At 39.7% G+C, this 26,939-nt stretch overlaps 1 protein-coding gene and 1 long non-coding RNA gene across 7 annotated transcripts; one reads left to right on the top strand and one right to left on the bottom strand.

Moving 5' to 3' along the window:
- Nucleotides 1-1,375: 1,375 nt before the first annotated feature.
- Nucleotides 1,376-5,916, top strand: LOC131227854 (uncharacterized). The gene is made up of 2 exons (XR_009162540.1): nucleotides 1,376-2,419; nucleotides 5,623-5,916. It is a non-coding gene; the product is annotated as an uncharacterized LOC131227854 (long non-coding RNA).
- A 266-nt stretch (nucleotides 5,917-6,182) lies between these two features.
- Nucleotides 6,183-26,657, bottom strand: LOC131227853 (N-(5'-phosphoribosyl)anthranilate isomerase 1, chloroplastic-like). 6 transcript variants are annotated; one of them, XM_058223678.1, is made up of 9 exons: nucleotides 24,946-26,654; nucleotides 23,742-24,593; nucleotides 23,576-23,631; nucleotides 23,212-23,345; nucleotides 22,601-22,648; nucleotides 19,985-20,349; nucleotides 19,228-19,391; nucleotides 17,899-18,103; nucleotides 15,251-16,603 (listed from the first exon to the last, which is right to left on the bottom strand). In XM_058223678.1, the coding sequence occupies exons 4-9, from the start codon at nucleotides 23,243-23,245 to the stop codon at nucleotides 16,529-16,531; spliced, it is 891 nt and encodes a 296-aa protein (XP_058079661.1). In that variant the 5' UTR covers nucleotides 23,246-23,345; nucleotides 23,576-23,631; nucleotides 23,742-24,593; nucleotides 24,946-26,654; the 3' UTR covers nucleotides 15,251-16,528. The 6 variants fall into 6 exon arrangements, with proteins under 6 accessions (XP_058079659.1, XP_058079661.1, XP_058079664.1 ...); XM_058223681.1 differs by having other exon boundaries at nucleotides 23,797-24,593; XM_058223679.1 differs by having other exon boundaries at nucleotides 23,742-23,909.
- Between the last annotated feature and the right edge of the window lie 282 nt (nucleotides 26,658-26,939).

Below are 26,939 nucleotides of genomic sequence, written 5' to 3'. Positions count from 1 at the left end.
GTCTGGCCCTTGTCATGGTGATTTCTGAATGTTAAATCCATATTTTTAGCCTTCTATTTCAATCCATGCTTGTAAATGCGTCCTGTATTACAAATACAATTAAAACATGCCGTCAAACAGTATCATATTCGAGACTCCTCACCGAGGGTGATTAATGCGCATTTCGCACTGGGCTTGAGTGGGGTAGCCTGTGGGATACGGGAACACACTCGAGGTGGGTGGCCCGTATGAGGCGGTACCCATGTGATTTGGGGCCCAAGAAGGGGGGTTCGGCCGAGGTCCTAACCTACGCGATGTGGGACCTGGGCTACGAGATAAAGGGATTAATTCACCATACTATAACAGTTCGAACTTTTAGAGCAAGTGGTTAATTATCCTACATCAATTACCCTTGATAACTGATTTAATATAGGCACTAATTCTTCAAATTCATGGTCTCAAAGATTCCTTCAATTAAAAGGAAGCCAAATCTTGATAGTCCCATGGAACGAGAAATATTGAATCATTGATTGACTCTTATGTCAAGATCCAAGGCTGCTTGAGCTAGACTTGGATATAAATCTTGTAACTTCCAATCATCTATCCACACATCCTTCCAAAATCTAAACCTCAAATTGTTGCCCACCCCCTCCTTGACAATTTCCTTCATACTCATAATTGCCCTCCACATCCCCGACGCTTTATACCAAGAAGAACTCTTAGGCCACCACCAGTGTTTTAAATAGCTGTAGCTTGTTACATAGCGCTCAACCCTTTGTAGTGCTGCACGATACTTCTATTGTGTGTGTGTATAAACTTCTTGGCCAAAAGGATTTGGATCCACAAAAAAAGGGCATTTTGGATTCTCTCAAAATGTTTCAGACCATTCGAATACAAGCATGTTTAAACTAGTGTTTTAAATAGCGAATAGCAGGTAGTGTAGCATTCACCCCTCTGAAACGCATGAGCTGTAAGCTATAACATAAGCTACATGCTACTTCTAGATTTTAAATCAAGGTTGCACTTGGTTGCACCAATTTCATGATATTCTGCACCAAATTAATTAGACTTGTTAATAATGGAATTTAACAAAATTTTATAATATTTGGTGCAACCAAACGCAACCCAGTGTTTTAAGTATCGATGATATTGGTCAATATATCCCACGATATATCTTGTATCCCACTTGTGCGATACAAAATGCACAGGTAGTGGGATATATCCCATATGTTCGATCCGGTAGCATTTTTTATTTCGATCCTTTTTAAAAAAAATATATTGGTAAATCATGTTAAATTAGTGTCAAATTGTTACAAATTCATGAAAAATCATGGATTGGGAGCTTCGATTTTGAGATTTGGAGGAGATGGGCTGAGTTACAGAAAATTTTAAAAAAAAATAAAAAATTTCTCGCAAATCGGTTACAATCTTTATATCCAAACATAGAATTAAACATGTGTGTAACCTGATCTAGTGATTCTTCTTTTGCTTTTGAATGTATTACTTGTGTTTCCACATGTCTTCTTATATTTACAAATTATATGAATAGACTTTAAATATACATGCATCAATCAGTTAGACAACACAGATTAGGACCCCATACAAAGAAAATATGTTATGTGCACTTACTTTTTGTAATGTTTTGATTGATAAGTGTGTATTGATGTCTTTTTTAACAATCACTAAAGTTTAATTGAAAAATTCGACCAATTCTCAATATTTTCCCATGTTTCCAACAACAACGATACAATACGCGATGCAATCGATATATCCCATGCGATAACCGATATGTATCTATATCCCAAGGGTGCAATACATAAATGTGATACCAATATTTCGAACACTGACGCAACCTAAAGTAACAAGAAGGGGTAACCATTAAGTATAAAAGTAGAGAAAGAGCTTCTAGATTTTAAATCAAGGTTGTGCTTGGTTAAACCAATTTCATGATATTCTGCACCAAATTAGACTCATTAATAATGGAATTTAACAAAATTTTATAATATTTGGTGCAACCAAACGCAACCTAAAGTAACAAGAAAGGGCAACCAGTAAGTATAAAAGTAGAAAAAGAGCAATGAAAATGATTTAATATTGTTACTAATATTATTATTATTATACTAATAACATTGAAAAACTAATTTGAGAGAGAGAGAGAGAGAGAGAGAGAGAGAGAGAGAGTAATGTTGGAAGAGAGTTTGGAATGAAAATGTTGCATCGGCTTGTATTGGCTCATGCGGGCCGATGCCATAGAGGCCCCATTCTGAAATTTTATTTTCAAAATTTCTCATGTTTTTCCACTTTTCATTTTAATGATAAAGGAAGCTTAGAAACTAATTTAAGACTAGATCTAGGCCTATTATGAGGGTCAAAACTCAAGATTTGAGTGGGATTTGATGAATTGAAGCAGAATGAACCATTTTGGGAAATATCAGAAGGGGTAAACCATTACTTTTTTCTTTTCTTTTTTCCATCTTTTTGTTGTATTCACAAGTAATGGCCCCTAATCCACCAAAAGCATGCTTGATTTGTGTTCAATTATAACCTATTTGGTTGACTTTCAGCATAGCAAGCTGACAGATAACATTCTTATCAAAGAGTGGTCTATTTCGATGTTTTACATTTTTCTATTTTCCCAATATTTTAAAGATCCTTTTATGCAAAAGAAAAAGAAAGGAAAGGAAAGGCTGTTGCAGGCCTGTATCATCCGATACTTGTCTGATATTACCCTGCACCATATCATTTCTTGCACCCGGCGGATCCGGCTGCGGATACCTTTATTAAAAACCTTGCTTCATAGCTACCATTGTTGATATTCTTGTTTTCAATAATCATTTTCATGGAAGATATCTTTAATCTTTTCAATTCAAAAGTCTGCGAGGATTACACACACACACACACTCACACAACACTTCATGAAACCCCTAGGGCACAACTTTTACCCTGATCCAAAACTTTTGTGGGCCATGGCAAAAGAAAACAGCTTCCTCCCTTGATTTGCATCTCTCTTTGCTATGGCCCACCAGAGTTTTGGATCATGGTGAAAATTGGTCCCTAGAGGTTTATTGGGTGCCGCATCACATGGACCGTTCGGATTTTAGGCCCATGGCGAGCATGTCTCTCTCTCTCTAATATATATATATATATATATATATATATATATATATATATAAGAGAGAGAGAGAGAGAAAAGGGAATGCTCACTTGCGCACTAGTTCTCACAAGAACTTATCTCCTGTGATATGAACCCAAAATCTGAACCGTCCACGTGATACAGCACCCCATGAAACCCTCAGGGTCCAACTTTTACCCTGATTCAAAACTTTGGTGGACCATAGAAAAAGAGAGGCAAATAATGGGAGGAAGCTATTTCGTTTTGCCATGGCCCACTGAAGTTTTGGATCAAGGTAAAAGTTGGGCCCTGGGGGTTTCATGTTGTGCTGCATCACATGGCCGGTTCAGATTTTGCACTCATATCACGGGTGATGAGTTCTCAAAAAGTGTTCGTGAGAACTGGTGCGCAGGTGAGCATTCCTCTGTGTGCGTGTGTATAAACTTCTTGGCCAAAAGGATTTGGATCCACAAAAAAAGGGCATTTTGGATTCTCTCAAAATGTTTCAGACCATTCTCCAGTACAAAGAGATGATACATTAATGCAAATATGGTTTATTGGTAGCTGTAATTGGTAGAGGACAACACAGTAGAGCCAGCGCTGTCCAGCATTATGGAATTTTTTCCGACAAAATGTTATTCACGTAGGCCAAATTGTGGTTTGCCTAAAAGAATCCACAATTGTTATTATCTTTTGCAATGAAAATTCTATTAGCAGTCAAGAACACGGGTTTGCAACAAATAAACTGTATGAAAGTAAATAACTGAACAAATTGCAGCCAATAGAAATATAGAAACATGGTAACCTAATCAATCCTCAGTCTCCACCAGTCATCATAATCATCATCATCATCATCTAAGCCTTATCCCAACTAACTGAGGTCTGCTCCAACCATCTAGTAAAATATCAACCTGGGGCTCTCAACCCTTAAGATGGAACTCCAATGCTGAAATCAGTCTTATGTAACTCAACCTGCAGGAGGAAACCATCACTGCCTTTTTGTACTTCTTACCTAAATTACTCCTACTGTCACTGAACCTAAAACTTGAAAAATGGCACAGAAAAAAACTTCTCTTGGTGAGAATTATCTAACATGAATGCGGTTATTCTCAATTAGAAATTCTTATGCCCTGTTTGGTAGACGCCTAAAAATGAGTTCATCCATTTTATTTAACAGTAACATTAATTCATTATGCACCAGAGATCAAGATCTCTAATACATAACTATTGTTAAATAAAGTGAGATGAACTCTGTTTTAGGTGTCCACCAAACAGGGCCTTGGACTATTTATGATAATTGGACATCTGGGCACAGAGAGTGAACTGTCTGATCACAGTCATGTCAGTTTTCCAACTCTGCCTCACATCTGTTGAAATCCCAACTTGTGGCTTCCATTGAATAATATTTCTTGCTGTTGGCTGTATCAAGGTTTTGTTTCTTCCCCTGTTTCTTGGTGCTGAGGTTGTAGGTTGTTTCCCATGCTGGCCAAAGTCTTTCAGAGCCAAAGAGATCGAAACTATGCTGTTGTCTCCCACTCGTTAGATGAGCTGTTAGAGACAGTGTAGCGTGTTCCAGTGATCCAGGGTTAAATCCCTGTCAGTCTTACCTTTCCAAAAAAAAAAAAAAAAAAGGGAAAAGAAAAAAAATCCTCGAGCCTAGGTATAGGTTGATCACTGTTCGGTCAGGATACATTTTGTCTTCAATAAGTCGCCTCTCATGTTCAATCTAGTGTCAACTTTGCAAGCCCACCTGCATGCATGTTCTTCCATTGTTTTATCTTGTAATGCACGTCTTGTTTGATATTTGGATACTTTGACTGGAAGCTTTATGAGTCCAAATTAGCTCAACCTTATTCTGTGCAGAGCTAGTGGTGTTAGCTTAGATCCCTATCAAGCCCTAATGAATTATATTGGACACTCAAGAAGCATGATTGAACACTCTATTGTACTTGAGAAACTTGCCGAGTTACCTTGACTCGATAGAGATTTAGTCTGTGTAACTTGGGCTGCTGTGTTATCAAGTTGACTTACTGTGGTAATTGTCAAAGAAAATGTATATTGCTTCAAGAGGATATACAGTTGTAATAGCTAATAATATCTTAGTTGATGCACCAATCTTTATGTGTGATGCACATCTTCAAGACCATTCATTTATTGGGCCCTACCATGGTCGAGCTATAAGCAAGAAACTTGCACACCAAGTGTACGAGCACTGATTTGACGACTTGCAAGGATTTAGACAATTGATGAGGAAAAAAGGTACAAGCAACTGTCAACACTCACTGGGCACAAATCTGCTTATTTCTTATTGACGTCATCATTCAGGTGTGATTTTTGGTGTACTGCCATCCACATTAGGGCCCACCAAATGAATGGTCCAGAACTCGCACACCATCATTCAGGGTTTAGCACCTGATAATTCCCATTGTCTAGTTTCATCGTGTCAGCTAAGATTCATGTGGGTTAAAAAATATGGTCTGATATGGCACCTGATTTGGTAGACTGTAACAAAGATTTTTTTTATATTGGAGGTGGTGATCCAAGTTTCTTTGTAGATTTGTAGTGCTGAGGAGACCATGCAATGAGATACTTATGGGCAAAGGAGAGAAGGGAGAGAGCCTTTGATTTTTAGAGTCTATGAGTCCAAGAAAGGGGAGCCGTAAAAAAAAGGGGAGAAGAGCATTTAGACTTCTACAATGCGTCTATACCTGTATATTTGTTTATATAAATGTTTCGCTTCCCTGGGAAGGTAACTGATTTCTCAGAGCTTCTAAAAATAAGATCCATAAACTTGAATTTATTATCAAATGAGCTGATTGGATGCATCATGCTTGGCTGCTTTTTCAATAGTGACCTGCTTTTGTTCCACCTTTCGCAGCAATTGGGTTGGAATGCTACGGACATTCGATTAATTGCAGTAATGTCATTTGGTATTAACAACTTCAAAAAGAAAAAAGAAATAACCATAGTATGTTTAGAGGGCTTTGTTTATATATGTAGGATTTGGTGGATAATCATCCCTGCTGCTGATTAATCATGTCCACTTCGTGTCTGACCCATAGTTCAAACCCAAAATGCAACTGAATGTTTGTCTGGGTGGGTTCAACTTGATATTAAATAATTATAAATCACTATAAATACTAACTGGTACCTGAAGTAGTTAGAATTCTACTAGTAATAGGAAATACATCTCTCATGAAACTAGCTGTCACACTGGTGTTAAGTGTGTTTCTCTGGATTATGGTCAAAAGTCTAGAGTTCGATTTGTTCCCTCCCTGTAATCTCACCTTGAGTCATATTGAGTAGATCAAGTGGTCAAATCTACTCTTTGAGTCCTCCCAAGTAATCATCAAGACATACATAGAATTGAGTTTGACACTGAGTTGAATTAACTCATCTGAGTTCTGAAATATTGAGCTTTAAGAGGTCCGAGCTACCCGTAATGGATTGATTCTGTGGGGGCATTGATCATAATCTCCAGCTGAAGTGTCTGAAAAACAAGTGAATGGTTATAGGGGGGCAACTCCCAGTTTGAAGGGTTTGAGGTTTATCACATAATTGTTAGATTAAAAGATCATTTCTTGTCCTTGGCAAGACCCTGCCTTTGTTAGCCTAGCTTGTTATCAGGTGTGAGCCATCATGGGGATGGGCATACCTGAATATCTACTCTGTTTGTTTAGAAACGGACAATTACCATTTGGGATTGTCGGGTGGGAGTGTGTCCCAGTATTCAGGGGTCTCACCATATGAATGCCTTGAATCACATCTTGGGGATGCACATTGCATTCTGTTGAAATCTTGATAATATTCATCATGCTTTTTCATTCTACAGATTATGCACAGGAAACTAAGCTACGAGAAAAATGATCTAAATCTTTGCTAAATACATTGGAACCAACTTGAAATTATAATTAGCAGTAGATATTGTACATACTAGGATCCAAGTAGAGAGGAGAGGAATTGGTTTGCAAAATGTGGGGAGCAGGTATATCTCCGAGAGATGTAAATGCAAGAGCTAATTAAAAATAGGCCCGGAGCAAGTTATTTTAAACAGAATCCAGACTTTTAAGTTGGTTCCAAATTTGGATTAGGAGCCATTTTGGTTCGGATCCAATGACCCATCAGATGATCTTGATCCATTTATGTCCACCCACATCAATCCCTTCAATGTATGATTGCTGTGTATGAACTGATGATTCCTTCTCTTTAAAGGTCTGTTTAGATGTCATGTCCCCAAAAATTTAGAATGGATTCACTTTTTCTCAACAAAGCCAATCCACTCAAGCATTTGATGAAAATGGCTTTTTAAGGAAACAGAAACCACAAAAGCCGAATTCCCATTTTTCTACCTAAGTAACAAGTGAGTCTATATCTTTCTCCTCTTTATCTCACTTTGCAATTTGTTTGGACTGCGACACTTTTTAAAAATAAAATAAAATAATTCCCAATCAACATTTTTTTAAAAAAATGAAGGCATTGATGTCCATGGATTTAATTGATGAATAAGGAACTTTCCAATTGCATCTAAGTCATCCATATGATGAATACACGCTCTCAAATTGAAAATTGTCTTTTGAGAAAAAGTAACAGAGATGGATTAGCAACGGAGGTCTCCTGCTGCACTTGATAGTCTATATCTACACCCATCTGTTTATAGACCCACCTACACTCAAAATGCTCAACTGCTTAGGCCCCTGTTTGGTGGACGCCTAAAAATGGGCTCATCTCATATTAGTTAATAGTAATTATGAATTAAAGATTTAAACATAATTCTGGAAAAGAAATCCTTCAAATTATTTCTATTCGGGAGAGATGCCTAAAAAAGAGTTCAGTTTAGTTAAGTCATCAGTAATTATGTGTAAGAGAGATGTAAACAAAATTCTGTAAAAGAAAATCCTTCAAATTATTCCTGTTTGGTATAGATGCCTAAAAAAACCAGTTCATTTCATTTTATTTATTAGTAATTATGTATTAGAGATCTTCATCTCTAGTTAACAATAATTATGTATTTTAGAGATATTTACCAAATGGGAATAATTTGAAGGATTTCTTTTGCAAAATTTTATTTAAAATAATAGTTTTTTTTTTTTTTTTAAGAGATGGGGATGGCTCACAACTTTTTTAGCTTAATCTGAGCAGAATATATTATCAATTCTTAAATAATAATTGATGTAGAGCGGGTTGTGGACACTTTCATGTCTAAGATAGACCTGAGAAGGCCTGATCAGAGGCGGAAGTGATCTGAACTGTCGGAACCTAACAACAAACGTATCTCACAAACTGGAATGAGTTACTCGATGTACCATAGATGATTTTGGGGTAGGAGAAGTTACTTTAGCCAACCAACCCACATAGCCGGGTTGTCCACGCCGAATTTTCGATATTCCATCATATAGATGATTGAAAATTCATTTTATTTCTATTTTTACTATTTATAGCAAATTTTAGTTTGATTATAAATCTTCATCCTTTGAGCTTTAGGAGTTGTGTCCAACATGAAAGTTCTTAGAAAAATTAGGAGAATAATGTGGTTAACTCACATAGGACACTTACTATAAATAGTAAATTTACTATTTAGAGTAAGTTATGAATTTTAGGGAGTTTTGAGTTGGAGTTTGATTCTAAAACTTTTTTCAAGGTTTGGTATCATTATTTAAAGGGGTGTAAATTTGTTTTTATTATTTATTAATGAAATTTCGAATTTATTAAAATTTATTTCTAACTTCTTATTTTCCCTTGTGGATTCAAGGAGTCTCTGTGAGGAGTCCATAGAAGCTGCATGGATTCGAAGTAGTTATCCCCGAGGAAGACGGTGATCGACCTCATAATGCCCATCCCTGCGTCAATAATCTACATAGAATGTATATGGTTTTGCTCACTAACCTAATATCTTTTAAATGTCTCATTGACATGTATCCATACACGTATTAAAATTCAACCAAAACTACTTTGACTTGAGCCATGGTGGAGAAAATGGGGTTGATTCATGTCACTTGCAACAACCACAGTTGCAAAACTCAATGGGTCAACTTGACACTCCACCACCGAGCCAAAACTCGCTGGAGACCATTGATTGGGGCTCAACATGACTCATTGACTCGATTCAGTCACTCACCAACAACTCTATATGACCTTAGACAAAAACTTCACAATTGCTGCCATCATTCCATTGAATGGGTTTCTATTTTCTTTGGGATATTTTAATAATTTATCACTTTCTATATAAATATTTTAAATAATGTAACTTTAATTATTAAAATATTGAGTCTAGTCAATTAAAGACTCAGTCAAGTCTTCGAGTTAACTCAACATAGCTTGACATCTAGTCTGAGTTTTCAAAGTTAATCAAACACCCTATTGTATTCGTAATGCATTCTGAGTCTGAGTCGACTCGAGCGAGTCATTATTACACCTGAACTGCTAGGATGGGTCACTCCTCTCGGCCCACCGAGAGACCATCCAGACCAATCATCTAGAAGATCCCAACATGGACGGGCCCAAATGGCAAACACCTCATCGATCAGAGTTCCTCACGGTCCGATGTGGAAGCTGATTTTTTAGGATCAATGTTTCTAACTCGACCTTCTATGGACGTGAGATCTTGTGATGGGTGGGCCATCTTCGACCTGGCCCATCTACGGTGGGACCTTCAACCCTCATAATGATCATCTAATGTCATCACGCCAGGCAAGATTCATGTGTGGGCCCAAAGGTCAAACACGTGGGTTGGAATACTACCTCATTTGGCACAACCTAACCTATGATTATTATATATATTAGGTGGTTCTTTCTATATGTTGAATGGTGGGGGAGAGGGATGCTATGAGATGCTTTGCTTTCCCACCTGGCCAATTTGGTGGGCCACCTTTGTACTTTGAATCTGACATGTTGGCGACAGTATATCATATATGGTGGCCTGATTTTTGGACCAGATATTCTTCCATGTCGACTGCACTTTATGCACGGCTCAGATGGGCTGAATGTGAAGATCATATTCAGTTAGGGTGGCAAATGGTCCAAGTCATCCAGCCCATGAACTAAGGACCTGATCTGGGCCAAACAGCACGGATTGTGATAACCAGCCCTTAATCAGGTCCTTTGGTAGATGCAAGCCCTGGTCCAATTAATGAATGGGCTTAAAAACTCGGGACCAGTTCCAACTCATGGTCCTTGTGATTCTTCCAAATCCAAACCAAAGTAGACCTGACCAGCACACCCCATGTTTAAAAGACTCGGTGACTCCGATCGACTCGTTCTGCCTTCAGTTGAATCTGAGTTGACTCTCGTTCTGCCTTCAGTTGAATCGGAGTTGACTCGGTCTTCTCGAGTCTTAATACTATGGCATGGACCATTTGCCAACATGCATGTGGATTGAAGACGTGCAGAGTTATGCGAGTCCAGATGAATGAGAAAGGGAGTAGGGTCCTGATGTGATGTTTTTACATGTACAGCCAGTTGCCCGGAGATCCAGACCGTTCTTCTGTCCACGTTTATGGTTCTAACCCTTGGATTAGTAGTAAAAGATAGATGATTAGGGAGAGAACAGGCCCACGGAATGAAATAACCAATAAATGGGACTGGTATGATCATTCAATCTGAAATGTTTTCGAGGCATTTGTTCATCCCCATTATCACCACTCCTGCCAGAACCGATAACGGAGAACCAATCAGGGAAAACTACATGTGATATGTACATATCCGACATAGTGCATTCAAAGATATCCAGGTATGTATGGAGAAGATTTTTCGATAATAGTGGCTGAAATGTATCAGGTGGTGCCGTGTATTGCTTGAGCAACCGATGAAGAAGAAATAGTGTAAAAGTGATTACTGGACAGGTGACAAGAGGAGAAACAGAAAGTTCAAAGTGGTGGCAAACGGTTATGGTAACCATCAGAACATGAGACTGATCTAGATCGGTTAATCAAGGTTATAAATAACAAATGAATTTAGCAAGAAATGATCCTTACTCTTGCTCCGGTCCAATCAAACCAAATATTATCTTTCAATCATCCTTTCAATTACTAGTAAATTTACATTCCATAATGTAATCTTTTACTTTTCTGTCAAGAAAATTACATTTCTTAGTGTAATAATTTACTTTTAGCTTGCCATTTATATTTCTGTTTACATTTCGTAACATTAATCAACTAGCTAGTAACTTTTAGCCGTAATTTGAGTCTATGCTCATACATTAGAATATTAAGATAAGCACAATGTAGCTTTAAAATGAACACAAACTTATCTCAGAGTGATGCCTTGAATTTCCTTGAATTAGATGTGAAACTCTGAAATTCGTGCTCTATTTATAGTTACAGAAATTGCTTCTACGACTGGTCTTGAGAACATTTCGACTGGTGGTAGAACCAACTGCATTTTGAAATTTAAGGTCATTGTTGTTTGGTTTGAATTAAAGCCGCAATTTCAATTCTGGTACACCACACCCGCACACACATACAGCCGAAAACAGTAGCAACAAGTTTTTAACACACCAGGTGGGACCTTATCTCTAACTTACTGGTGTAGTATTGCCAATTATGAATAGAAGAAGTGCTTATATTGTCGGGGTTGATCCCTCTACGCCAACCACACCATCTCCAGTAGATGACGTGCTGGTTCTGATGGCCCCTGGGGCATTAAATTTAAACAATAGTCCAACACCTACCAGTGGAGATCAGGGAGGAGCATTGACTACTCGGATTGTTCTCACCGAATCTTGATCATACACTATGTGTCTCTCTATCTTGGCGCTTGGGGCCATTATTGTTCGGTTTGAATTGAAGCCGCAATTTCAATTCTAGCACGCATGCACACACGTACAGCCGAAAACAGTAGCAACAAGTTTTTAGCACGCCCAGTGGGACCTTGTCTCTAACTTGTTGGTGTAGTATTGCCAATTATGAATAAAAGAGGTGCTCATATAGCTGAGGTTGATCCCTCTACGCCAACCACACCATCTCCAGTAGATGATGTGCCGATTTTGACAGCCCCTAAGGCATTAAATTTAAACAATAGTCCAACACCTGCTGCTGGGGATCGGGGAGGAGCATTGATTTCTCGGATTGTTCTTCCAGACGAGGTAGCTATTGTGCTCCGAGATATACAAATGAGCATTCAGCTTGTGCAGGAATATAGAATGGCCCAAGGAGAGCAATTTTGTATCCAAGCTGAGAATACCAAACGATATATGGCTAGCCAGACTGAAGTCATGCATCAATTGATAGCTATGATGACCAAATGAACACCATCAATAACCCAATACAATACTAAGGGAAGTTTTATCGGCAATGCAACATTGTTGCCACCTGTGCCGCCTCCACAACGTAATCTACCACTGGTCCCTATCCAGGAGATAAGAAATATGCCACCTCCTATGGAAGTTAGGTGACTGGAGCGAGATGCTAGGAACTTCATACCTGAAAAAAGGAATCAAGGACTTCCAGGAGGATTCAATCCCCAATAGTACCTTAGATTCCAAGATAATGTGAACCGATTTGGTCCAGATCACCCGTCAGTCTTAGAACCTCAGCGGATGGATCGTTACTAAATTGTACAAATCGTCCAAGAAGCTGTTGGCCAAGTATTCAGAACCATAACCTAAATGGATAGATCAGCAACACCCATTGCCAAGGAACTATCAACCGGATTTTGCCTTATTTTCAGGCGAGCCCAGTCAATCGACCAACGAACATGTTGGTTGATTTACAATGCAATGTGAAGAATTGGCTAACAACGACTATCATAAATTACAGTTGTTTGAACATTCACTAACGGCAAGGGCCTTCACATGGTACTTGAATTTATTGCCAGACTCAATACACACTTGGTAAGAGATGGAAGAAAGGTTTCACGCTTAGTTCTTCTCCAAGAGTAGAGAGATCACCATGACTGATCTCGCACGTTTTCGACAGTTGCCTGGAGAAACGTGTGAGAGTTATATCACATGGTTTAAGCGGGCAAAGAGTCATTGTAAGATTGTTATGACCGAAGTCGAATTCGTGCAACTTGCATAAGACAGGCTTAAATACAAACTTCATAAGAAATTCACAAGGACAGAGTTCATAGATTTGTACAACCTGACAAAAAAGGTCTCTCGGTATGAAGAACTTCTGCAAGAAGTAACCAGACAAAAGAACTCGTCATTATGGATGTATTACAACAATCTAAATTACGAGATCGCAATTACTGAAGTGGTGGCTAAAAAGGCACTAGTATGTTTTGCAATGGTCAAAGCAGAATTGACCACTTCGACCACACAGAAGGCTTAAAAGGTTTACACCTTTGACATCACTAGAGATGATAAAATATTTGACATTTTATTGGCTAGGAAATCTATTAAAATACCTATGAATAATAAGATACCATTGGCCGACGAGTTACAAAGGACTGAATATTGCAAATGGCACGGAACCCAGTCCCATTCAACTAACAAATATGTCGTATTCAGGAACGTTATCCAGGATCACATTGATTGTGGATTACTGAAGTTTTTCAAGGAGGGTGAGGAAGCAGTGTTGATCAATACAAATCCATTAACATCCAACCTCGAAGTCAACATGGTCACAACTAATCTAAGGAACAAGTCACGACTGAAGGTCGATCTCAGACCAGGAAATCAATGGGAAGTGTCACATAGACCAATACAATGGCATCATTAGCCCTCTCATTCGAACGATAGTCGGTCTAATGCTGTTAGGAGAGCTAGTCGGGGTTCCCAGCTATGCGATCGATGTGCTCAAAGAACTTTTTCTAGGTGGGGGGACCCTCCCGAGTTAAGATGGAGAGGTCGTTACATGACTCATCAGTCGTAAGTCGATGACAAAGGCATCGGGCCGCAGTAAGAAGTAAATCAGAGGAGAACGCAAGACCTCCTTGATCAGAAGTGAGCTTGCCTAGGCCTTTTTGGAGGATCCCAGTACTCAAGGGCCATGTGGCAATGAATAAAGTAGGAGAAATACTATCTCCCGTGTTACAAAATCGAGACTCAAATGTTCTCGACCAGACTGATCAATCAACGAGTCCTAAAGAGGAAAACAAATGTGGTAACTTGTTTAATTACCTCAGCGAAGAGTGTTTTCTAGTGGATGAATGGTTGGCTAATGAGCTATCATTGACCGCGGAAGCATCAAAAATCGTCTCACCTATAGGTCCTTCGGCCGAGCTTGTGGCTGATGAGTGCACAAGTCAGACGAAAGATGTTGTAAAAGAGGCGGACCCTGAAACACTAAGGGGGCAATGTCCAAATGGTAAAATTGTGTTTAGGACATTGCCACCAGTTGTATTCCATTGTAACATGGTTCTCACAGTACCGTCTAGTTTCCAAACTAGACCGACTCAGCCGAACAAGATGGCAGGCAATGTGGAAGAGTACACCCCTTAGTAATAATACAGCATGCTTCTTTTCGAGTCAAAGAAGATGCTAGAAATGAATCCAAGGTCGACGAAACCCCGCATATTAACACTATCATAGTAGAGGCATGGACTACATCTAAAAGGGTGATCATCGATAAACCTACCCACTACATGATGTAGCATCTCAAGCCATTGTATATATCAGCTCACCTTGAAGGGTGCCCCGTTACTAGAATTTTGGTTAATAATGGGGCTGCAGTTAACATGTTTCCATTAAGAATAATGGCTAAATTGGGAAAGACCTCGACTGATTTGATTCCATCAGAGGTGATCGTAACTTCGCACTTTGCACTTCGTACTCACCATTGGCGTTTTAGTAATAGCTTAGCCTAGTAGCACTGAATCGAATTGGTCCATGGTAGGTCATGTGGGAGTGCCACCCACGACACAATGTTCACGTGCGAAGTGCAAAGTACAAAGTGCGGTATTAGCGCCTCTACAGCCACACCGTCTCACAGCTCATTGCCCACACCGCATGTGCATGTGCGCAAGTGTGTGTGCATGCGTTCCAGTGCTTCACACTAGAATACACAAGCTAGCCTTCTTCTCTTTCCATTATCCAAGTAAGAATACTTGATAATTCAAAGCTTATAAACCCCTCTAGCATTTTCTCTCTAAGCAATGTGAAACTAAATATTTTCAAGAGTTTCACTTTTTCCAAACAAAGTTTTGAAGGTAAAACAGAATTCATAACATTTTGAATTCAAGTAGAAAAGTACATTTTGAATTCAAGTAGAAAAGTTCATGTGCGAGACTAACATTTCTATTATTTTAATTAGCCAAACCCAATTGAGATAAAATCTTAACAACACAGCCCCAAAGATCTCTACAAAGCAATATACTCTTGTGCTGCTTAATTTCGACACTACTTTGTTGAGGCGAAGTAAGCCAGGTTGATGTCTTGCTCTAAGGAAAGAAGTTTGCAAGAAACATGTTCTACATCTATTCCTAGTAATGGACAGAGTTGGGCACCGAAGAGGCGTACTACCGAAAGGCTTTTCTGGTCAATGACAACCCGAGCAATCGAAGATAATTCTGAGGTACTGTCAAGAAATTCTCCATTATGGGGAGAAAATGAATCAATTGTTCCTTTGGCGAGCCAGTGAAACTGAACCTTTGAAAGTCCGAGCACTTGTAATTGACGAGGAAGGGTATGTCCTCAATCTCTCGGGGGTATGGAGTTTGGTACATGAACTTCTTCTTTCGTGATCCTTTTCTTAGCAGACTACGTCGGCCACTACCTGCCTGAGTCTTCCTAAGTGGCCATAGGAATGGGTGCCGGTGCGGAGCCGTGGGAACCAGTTCCTCGGTATCGGGATGCGAGCACGCTCTGGGAGCTGCTGGCAAATCATCCAATGGTTCACTTAGCCAATGCTCCAGTCCAGCATTCTTGTTTGCAATAGGGGTAGTCGATGGAGTTATCATTGTTCAAGCAAAGGCGCGGTGTATTCATGAGGCTTTGAATTCTTGAAGCTTATCTGCCTAGACTTGGAGAACCTTGACAAGAGGGTTCTCATGAGTTGACGGATCGGCCTGTCAAGTGCCTGTCATTGGCACAGTAGCTTCTAACGTATAAGATGCAGAGCTACTAGAAATATCAGGGGATGGAACTAAATTGGACACGATTGGAGAATGTTGCTCGACTAGACTCCGGAGTGGGGCTCCGAGCACTTGATGAGTTCTCAAAATAGGAGGGAGAAAGGCATTCCATAGTCATTAGTGCAAGAAAGTCACCTTCAGTTAGCGCAAGGTGAGAGTTGGATCGCCTTACCATGGTGGCAGCAGGAGAAGAGAGGCGCTTCATCTGTGTTACGATGAGCTGCACTCTTTGTGATCAACCCTTGATTTGTAGTAGTAGGGCGGTACTGGGTTGATGGTGCTGGTCTTCGAGGCAGGAGCTCAGGTACCATTGCGTCAGGGTGAGACTTTCAAAAGGCAATGCACCCAGGCCATGCCGGTTGTAGCAAGCTTGCGTGACCATCGGGTCTTAGGGCCCGCCATAGTTGATGCAGAAATTACCCCAACCTACTCCTTGAACCAAGTAGGAGTTGTGCTGAGTGCTTGCTCGATGTACAGGACGCCTGTCAGCTGTAGTCCCATCTGGTAGCAATGATGGGCTTGCGTGGGCAAAAAATGATGATCTTGTCCCACGTGTTGGCCTTGTGATGCAGGGCCATCATTCTCATGGATCCTCCGGTGTTCTCGAAGGAAGGCTGATGAGCCAAGAGACAAAATAGTCGACAGTAGGTATGCAACCATCCTCCAAACACCACAAGCCTTGCCACCGAGCTATGATGATCCATCTGTCTATACCATGAACTTATCTGGATCCTAGACGTTGGGATAAAGGAGTGAATATCTAGGTTATAGAGGCATGTTGTGAACTACGCTATAAAATGGAGGCATTTGACAAAAAAAAAAAAAAAAAATCCTCTTTTACAATTACAGCTAGTTCACAGGGGTTTTTGTAAACAGGGAAGTGATTTTATAACATAAAAAAGTTGTTTTAGAAGGTAAATGGTATTTTAGTGAATTATACAAGGGGAAGAAAAATCTGACAACACAGAAAAGGCCCTGAAACCTCCAAAGAGACAAGCTCAAAGACAAATCCGAGCCAGGTCTGGACTAAGTTTCACTCCCAGGGGTTGAACTGTGGCAAGACTTTTAAGGTCCAATAACTTCAAGGAATAACTTATGGACAGAGTCCAGCCCACTCCAAGCCAGTACTGTCCAGCTTATTCGACATTACTTGGCTTAGTCCTAGACTGGTTGGACCAGCCTAGCCTGGATTCCATAGCTAAGAAGCAGAGCTAGGCTTGGACTCTGGCCCTCAGCTCATGGGCTGGACATGTGCATTGAGGCCAGCCTCAATTGCAACCCTATTTTTTCAAGTGTTAACTGGTCGGCAGCATACACACTTTCTAGTAAATACAGATCATTTCAAATCTTGACTCACAAAGTGCCCAGTAATATCCTGCATGCAAATTCTTGATAGTGCAGAAAACTATGTGAGAGAGAGAGAGAGAGAGAGAGAGAGAGAGAGAGACCAAATATTTCTTAAATAAATCCATCGTCATTAACAATGATTTTAAAAAATGAGGTTTTAGTGGTCCCAAGATGGACCCCTTTCAGAATAAAAAATCGCATACTTAAATGGTAGTGATTTTCACAGAATGCCGACAATATTATCACAGCAGTCAGCATTGCTCCCTAGTTGGAAGTTATTTTTAACTCCGGGGCAGCATTTTTTTATAATTGTTGATGATGTTTACACAGACATTATAAATAATAATTCATGATACTATCCTAATTTTGCTCATACTTAAAAATTAAAAAAAAAATCAGGTCACTATTCAATCGTTGTGCAGATAATCAATAATAGATACTGAGTTCACCTTATTCATGAAGGAAAATATTTTAAATGGATCTTTTTGGACCCCATCGGAGGCACAGATGCCACTGCTCACATCAACTCCATGTGGTCTAAGAGTTGCGATGGCATCACAAACATTTTCACAATTGATCCCTCCAGCTAAAAGCCATCCGTGCTTGCTTTTTATTGATGGTAATTTGAACTTGTCCCAATTGAATCCTTTACCGCTGCAACCAAATAAAACAGCGTTCAAAACAAGGTATTCAAAAAAGGTTATGTAAAGGCTGTTATGTAACAGTAACAACCATAACCGTTACGTGTTACAGGGCCAAAACAGCTGTTACAGAAAAGAAATTGCCCGTTACGGCCCCGTAATGGTTCGTAACAGACCCGTGAATGGACTGTAACAGCCCCATAACAGTTTCAAAACAGTTTTTTCTCAAAAATAAAAATAAAAAAGGCCATAATGGCCCATATCATAACAGTAACAGTGTGGTCGTTATGGCCACCGTTACCGTTATGGAACACCTTGGTTCAAAGTAATCAACCGTTATGGAACAACTTGGTTCAAAGTAATCAAATGTGTGAATATTTGCATAACCATGTGAGGAAAAGAAATCTTTTTAAAAGAACCTCAAAACCAGACAGATTTTTATTTATGAGAAACAGTAAACAAATACCAAATCACATTCATATTAAACAAAACATTAGCCACTTCTCATGGCAAACATTCACAGTTCAGTTCTGCAAAAGCAATATACCAGTTAAAGAAATAGAAATAGAAAATGGGAAATGGGAAATGAGCCTCATAATAGGACTTGCAACTGGGACATTTGAGGCCATGTTGATGCCTTTATAGGTCCAATTGATGAAATAGGACCCAACCCAGCTAATAAGCTCTGAGGAATCAGGCATGGAGAAGAAGGCCAAAACCACCAGTCAAATACTAAGCCCATCAATGTTAAATAAGTAGTAATGTGATGGACTGAGTTTGCGGGACTTTAGGCAAACTCAGCCTAGGTCCAACTTGTAGGCCTTCAGCGTCAGCCCAAAGTGAAGCTGGACTGTGGTTGGACCAGGCCAGATGAACCCAGTGTCAACTGTACACATGACATGTTTTTCTTCTCCAAATAATGCTACATCTCTTGCCTTCATGCATAATACAAGACAGACTTCCAAGCTTATCTTCTAATTTATTAGCAAGTCCAAAGTGTTTGTGACAAAAGGGTGAAAGCACAACACTTGTAATGCCGATTGTGCAGGAATGTCAGAATGTGTACAAGTATGTAACACAATGCATAAGGCAAATAATAGCTTGGGAATTGAAGAAATGCAGGAAAGTATCTCAGACCTGCCACCCGTTGCACTATCCACCAAAAGCCAGTCAGCTAAAGAACTCTCTTCTTCAGTAATTTCATTCAGGAGATTTCCACTTCCATCAGCATGCAGAACGTATATTATCCGGCTATGTTGCTGTAAAGCTGGAAGAGCAGCCCTGGACCCATTCCCATGAAGCTGCATAACCGCAATTTGTCACAATCACAAGGGCATTATGCTGCTTGCAATGAGCCCTGCAAAGGGTTCCAACCGCAATTTGTCACAATCACAAGGGCATTATGCTGCTTGCAATGAGCCCTGCAAAGGGTTCCAACCCATGGCTCAGTGGTATACAGAGTGCATTTCAACACTGAGTCATGGGTTCAAGTGCCCATATGGGGTGTGTGTGGGTGTGTGAGTGTGTGTTTGTGTGTGTGGGTGAGTGAAAAAAATAAAAAGTTGCAACAGCTAACTCATGAGAGTAGGAACAGAGATCTCACTATACTGGCATGTGCAGAACTGTATTGTGTGCTGATATCTGGGTCCTTCATGTATGTGTCATGGCGCAAATTCAGGCCCATCCGCTCATCAGTCGGGCAACATGCAGACCACTGGTCAATTTCCTTAACTGTCCACTTTTTATACACCTGTGGCCCAGCTGATACTGGACCGGCCTGATTTCTCGTCATGGCACATACATGGTGGGGTCCACCACCACTAGATGAACAACCTGGATCTTGCACACAAGTATTGGTAGCCATCGTGTTTCTCAGGTTAAGAGTGAAATTTACCTGCACAAGCTCAAGATTTGATGCATCAGAAGCTCTTAATATCGTGTCTGCGTTGTCATCCACAAACACCCCAACAGGCTCTGTGCCATACTCTCTTGCAACTTTTGAGATTTCTTTAGCCACCGAAAGAGACACAGAACGTTTTGATTTGGGCCAAATTATCATCCCAATGAGACTAGCACCGGCCTCTGCAGCGATTGCAGCATCTTTAGCCGATGTAATACCACACATCTTCACCAAAGGGTGACTCCTTTTGATGTCCTCTTGAGCAGGTGAAGATTCAGCGGATTGGGACACCATACTGTTTCTCACTGTATTAAGATGCAGCCTATTTCTTTTCAAGTGCAACTGTCCTGTCTGGAAACCTGAAAGCGATGTTCTACCATTACATAGCTAATGATGATAAATGACATGGGTGACTTCCAACAACAAAAATGCACGACAGATGGGTAACCGCTAACACCATTGAAAATGTGTAACTTCAAAGAGAACAACCCTCTCCAAACATAGCATGTGTTAACCTGGGAAGTGGGTGGAACATCTAAATGATGCATACCATGAAGATGACCATATCCAAAAATCCAGGTGGTCTGGGTGGGCAAAACTGTATCAAAAAATCAGGATTCATCAACATGGTGGAACAGTAGTAGAAAGCTAATGATGCTGGTTGGGCAGGTTTCAGATTAAGCTAAAGTTGTGGTTATCAAAGTTGTTAGAGATTAATACGGGCTGTATGAATAAATGGCCCACCTAACCCTCCGGTTCTATCTGTTAGTTCCTCTCCATCTGCATATTATATATTCTCAGGGGCTTATATTGAAAATTGTATAAAGGGGTATTTCAGTATGTTGGTTTCATGACTTTAGTGGATAAATGCAAGACGGGGGTGCATAATCCATCCCTAGCCTCTCTTTTCCTTTTTCCCATTCTTTTTTCTACTCCCTCTCTTCTCTTGCCTTTTCTGTCTTTTCATACAACTTTCACGGTATCAAAAAGGTAAAATCAAGCTCATTTTTTCTACTTTCTTCCCTCTTAAATATATTTCTCATCCCTTTCCTTTTTCTCTTTCTGATTCTCTTGGGCTGAGCATCCCTTGATGAACTAGGATTTCTCTTCTTTGGCATTTTGACCTCTTATATGGGCAGTATGTGAAGAGCGTGGTAATGTGTAGGTGATTGCTACACATTCTGGTCTATGATCGTTTTGGAAGTGTAGGGCTGATTAGTGCTTCAAAAGTCAAGTGTGTACCATGTTAGAGCGTGTGGCTGGAGCACTTACTTGTGACTTTCCCTTAGCGAGATCATAGGCAAAAATCGGATCTCCAAAACCATGCATACTTTTCGATCTTTTGTTAAAGGTGGAGGAATACTTACTTGTGCCTCTCAAATACCAAAGCACACATTTAGCAGCCTACGTTTTCACTACGAGACCTTCATTTTATGGGTGACTTTGAGAATGATGAGATTCATATTAAGGAATATGTAATATACAAAGAAATGCACGGCTACATGATACACACACCAAAGCTTGGTAAGAAAATGAATTGAAACCAGTTGAATAAATTCATTTGCCAAAAACATTTCCAAGCATCTACCTCCAAACAAAATCACTCTGCCTCAGTCGAGACTAATACCTTCATAAATCTCAAGATAAGCACCTTGACAATGATAATTGAAAACACCTCTGCTAAACTTATCGTTGAAAATCCTATCTTGTTATTCATATTCAAAACAAGAGTAAAACACAAGACACTAAAGCACCAAATAAACCTTGTTACCAATTCATATTAACTCAAGGCAATTCTCAAAATAGTGCTGAATCTTTACACCTTGAGTCGAGAGGGATACTATCTTTTGCAAGCACCCCATGGCACAATGGATCATGTTAAGATAGATAACAACCAGGTAGGTAAGGCTTCCTTAAGAAACAGAAGCTCACACCAGCTAACAGGATTATGCGACTCCTTCCCTTCTCCTTTGCCAAAGATTATGTTAATTAAAGAACATGCATTCACAAATCCAGAATGATAGTCTACCATGGAGAGAAGCTTCTTTTAGTGAGTCTTTTGACATCCCCCCATAATTCATGTAAGTTCAAACTAATGTTACTTAGAAGAAAAAGGTTGTTCTAGTTTATAAAGGAGGCATAACTAAACGAATTAACAATCTTGCCCAAATTACTAGTCCTTCGATCAGAACCAGAATTTGTGCAGAAGGGGGCCACCGTCCAGTGATGCAGGCTGTTCGCTTGTGGACCACACCATGAATGGGTGACAGACAAAATATCTCCTCAGCAAACAACCCCCGTCATCCAATTGGAGGACTTCTTCCCATTTCATGTGAACCATAGCCTACTTTTTCTTTATAACCATCCATTTGCAGGTCAATTATTGCATGATAGGATTGCTCGGGGAGATCTTTTGTCCATCACCAGTTCATGGTGGAACCCAAGATATGAATGGTATGGATGAATTAGAAAGGGCGATTGGAAACGCAGGCAATTTGGGCCAAGCATTGTATATTTCAGTTCTTCTAAATCCTATGGCAAGCATAGGAGAGATCTTGAAGCAACGTATAAGGATGCAACCAACATAAAGACTGACGACCATATACGAACCTGGAAAATAGAACCTAAAATACACATCAATTGCATCAAATCCTTCACCTGAAATTACAAATAAAATAAACTTTCTATCACAAGGGTAGTGATACAATAACCCCAGTTGTATGGGAACCCCCATAAAACTACCTCCCACCAGTATCAGCATCAGGGGAGAAGGTTGATCAGGACCATCCATCTAGTAGGCCACACCATGAATCAGGACCATCCAAGCCACCACCATTGCCCATTTCCCCCGGCTGACCATCTACCATTTCACACCTCTTACCATAGCCAAGGACACAAATTACACCAAAAGGATAATCCAATTGGCCTTTTTTTTCAAACAACGGACCATCCACGGTGTGGCCCATGAGATCAACGGTCCAGATTCACCTTCCTCTCCATCATATGTGCTTAGGGAGTTCTTCATAAGCTGATTCCCACAGCATCGCATCATTCCCCACCATCTCAAACGTAATATAACAAAATCCATCAATAAAGCGCATTCAGACCTAATCATAAGCAACTAAGCTCAAATCGCATGCTGAAAAAAATAAAAACTTCAAACAAGGGTGTGGTAGCTGAGAGAGAGAGAGAGAGAGAGAGAGAGAGAGAGAGAGATTTACAGTAAAATGAGCGGAGAACCGCAGCAGTTTCCATGGAGGATGAGAAGTGCCAGAAGCAGAGATCGAGATGGAGAGATGTGGAGATCAAGAGAGGGAGTTTTGCGTTTGGTTGCTGATTGGAGTGCGTTTGGTTGCTGATTGGAAAGATCAAATTGTAGAGTGGCAATGATTAAATTGTAATTACATTCTCAGTATTTATGATACAGAAACATCTATAAACATCAAATTGCGGACGAAATGATGCATAGGTGTGTGGTCTGACCAAAGATGATAACAAACTTCTATGAGTGCACTTTTAAGACTAGAGATGATCTGCAAGAGGTATTGGATCTTTGAGCAATAATCTACCAAGGACTCTTCTTACCTTAACAGTTGCAAATTCTTCTGTGGGTCGCGGTGGCCCACCAATAATCACCAACTCTGCAAACATGCCCTCATAATAAGACCAATCCACTCATCAGGTGGGCATTCGTACAAGACATGGACAGTTAGAAATCAAAACTTATATTCAACATAGACATGAAGACAACCTGATCCCTTGACCAGCCTAGATTTTGCAACAAGGTATGTTACAGCAAACCCCACCTAGAACATGGCCCGGATCCCACAAAGTGCCAACGCAGCGATTAACCTCCTCAATCTCTCTTCATGCAAATCACATCAGCAGTTCTCTTTTGGAAAAAGCATATTCCTGGATTCTAAATTTAGATGGAACAGAACAAATACCATAGTCATGTCTGAAACAATCATTGATAACTCTAACAACATGCACGTGGGCCTATTGTATTCCTCGCTGCATATCTTTTAGATCACAAGAAAGAAAACATGTTAATAATAAAATCAGCAGAGGCTAATGCATGCAGCACCCATGGATGATACTGAACTTGAAGGTCTGGCCCCAAATCTGTAGCTAAGGATTTTTGGATTTAATCATCCAAGAAGTTAAAAGGGAGATACCAATTCAAATATATCACATCAGATGGGTAGAGATCCCATTCAAGAAACATTTTAAATACTTTGAACATTCAGAAAAATCAAAAGATCCAATTATAACAAGTGTGTATAGCATATCTAATGAATTTTAAGAAAGAATAAAGATGCATCCATGTTATAAAAAATAAAATAAAAATAGATTACTTGGGTGATTCTACAAGGGAACAAGGGCAGTGTTGTCACTTTGGAAAAAAAACAGAAAACTGATGTAATGAATCTACATACACAGGTAACTTGAAATTAGTAAGTTATTCTGCCAAGCAAACCCATATTCACGATAACCACAAATGATGATTTGGATAAGAGCAAACGATACCACCAGAAGGCCACTGATTCAAGTTACCACCTTCCATGGGACCAATGTAGAAACACTCTTTCAAAAGCTAGACCTAAAATGCATGTGTTCAAACAACTTCTCATTAGAAATGGAAGCAATATTTCTTTTTATTTTTGCAATCTTGAAATCAATGTGAACATGTGAGTTCAGATCAGAAAGCATAAGAGATAAAAAGTTTGCATAGCTGCTGCTAAGCATTCTGATTATACAAACATACCAGCTATCTGGCCTAAAGTTTCTTAGTTTGCTTGTGGAAAACAACCGGCATGTTTATGAAGCAACAGATTGGATGTCTATATATGCAGAAGACTGTTTATGAAGCATAAACTTCCTATCTGAGAGACTCTTGTGACAACACCCATCCATGATATGAACCATCCAATGAAAAGTCTGGATTACCGAACCTTGGGTCCATTCATGTCAATGATGATGGCAAAAGATGCGCCTAAAAACCTGAAGAAGAAGAAAAAAAAAATCAAGGATGTGAAATTAGTTTCATTGGCATTTCCCAGATCAGTCACCGCTGGAACTAGTCATCATCAGAACTTTCCAGGCTGATACAACCTCTTTGTCCATCGTCGAAACTGATTAATATCAGGCAAATACATACAGTAACATTGAAAAATAAATATTTCACTAACGACAATCCTTATGCAGTAAAATTAGTAAAGAAACCAAATGATGGCCCACATATTCCAACAGTCCATGCATGTTTTCATTTCTGACAAGTGGGGCCCATTGTTCACTAGTCCTGGACCATTGTTACATTGTGTCCTACCATGAACGTCTGCCTCATTAATCTTTAACCTGGACCTCTAAATTTCTGGCCTACGGATATAGCTATTAAGAAGAGATGTAACAACAGCCCATGTTCAACTGAAAAAGGTCCTAATATTCACTATTGGGATCTCCCAATCTTGGATGTCTACAACAGGCCAATTGAGTGGACTATGGAACCATGGGCCCAATTGTCAGAATGGAAAAACCAATGTATATAGTGCAAAGATGCAGGCCGCATCCCGTCCAAGCACTTCTCTACCTGCACAACAACCACAAATATTTTCAGCAATCTTGATGACTTAATTCAAATGTGTCAATCAATTCAAATTTCAATATAACCCACTAAATTAGTCATGACATGTACTAGTCATGCTAGTAAGTGGAGCTGAGTTGTCCTTACAAGCTGTCACTAAATTAGGATTGTCCAAGAATAGTGATGATGGTGTGATTAGTTGTTATTTTATCTTCATATGCACAAGCATATATGCGTACATCATTTTCATAGGCTAAAAGGTCAAAAGCTAACAACATGGAGCAAGTTTACCTTAACAACCAGAAATTTACAATGCTGACCAGAGAAGAGGAAAAGAAAAGCTATGACCTGAAATATTGACGGCCACTATGACCTATAATTTTGACAGCCACAGCCCACCCCTGAACGAGAGCAGTTTTGTCCTACTGAAACAGTACAAGACTCGACCACTTCGGTTTCTAAAACAATCAGAAATTTCAGTTGTTTTGATCAGATGACTATGGGATTGGTGTACATCATTGGACATTTAAAAATGAAAAATAATGAAAAATATCCGATGGTTCTATTTCAACAACCAAGCATCTACGATTCAGAGGTTAGGATTCTTTGAAAAATCTGTCCAGTTTGATTCCCCTAGGGTTGTCTGGTCTCTCTGTGACATTTCATCGAGCACCTGGTGGGGGTTGGCTCATTAGAGGCATTTCATCGAGCTAGTGACTGGTTTAGATAACTACAGGAAGTAGTTACTCTAACATTTCTATAGTAGTTCCAATCTGAAGATTATAGACTCTTGTACCCAGCCATTACAGTCATCCTCAACCATCTTCCCATCACCACATCCCTATTGATCTTCCAATTACCCAGCTACCCATGCCCATTACAATCGTTCTCCTCCATTTTCATATCACGCCAATCCCCACAATATCAATATGCCACCCTATGAGATTCCACCATATTAAGTTATTGAAATTTTTTAACCTAAATCCACAATAATTAGCCAACACATGGACTTGGAAACAATAAAAAATCTATATTACACAATTTCAATAGAATCAAACCGCAAATTCCATTGCTGGAAAGGAAAAATAGAATAAAATACTTGATTTTTTTTTAGGGGGAGAGAGAGAGAGAGAGAGAGAGAGAGAGAGAGAGATTGATCTCTGGGAATAATCACATTTGTTGTTGTTGGGTTGGCTTGGGTTCATTTTCAGCTAGGGCTGAGTGCAGAGGAAGTCAGGTTGAGCACAATGGGATGGAATTTGGGTCCTCTTGAAGTTGGTTCAGGCTCAGGTTGACTCTCAAATCTGACCCAACCGAGCCAAATGGTCCACCTAAATCCTCACACCCAACAATCTTTCTGTGCAA

Source organism: Magnolia sinica, chromosome 15 (genome assembly GCF_029962835.1).
Source record: "Magnolia sinica isolate HGM2019 chromosome 15, MsV1, whole genome shotgun sequence".
Taxonomy (NCBI): domain Eukaryota; kingdom Viridiplantae; phylum Streptophyta; class Magnoliopsida; order Magnoliales; family Magnoliaceae; genus Magnolia; species Magnolia sinica.
The sequence above is the reverse complement of the archived record's forward strand: the minus strand, read 5'-3'. Positions and strand labels throughout refer to the sequence as shown.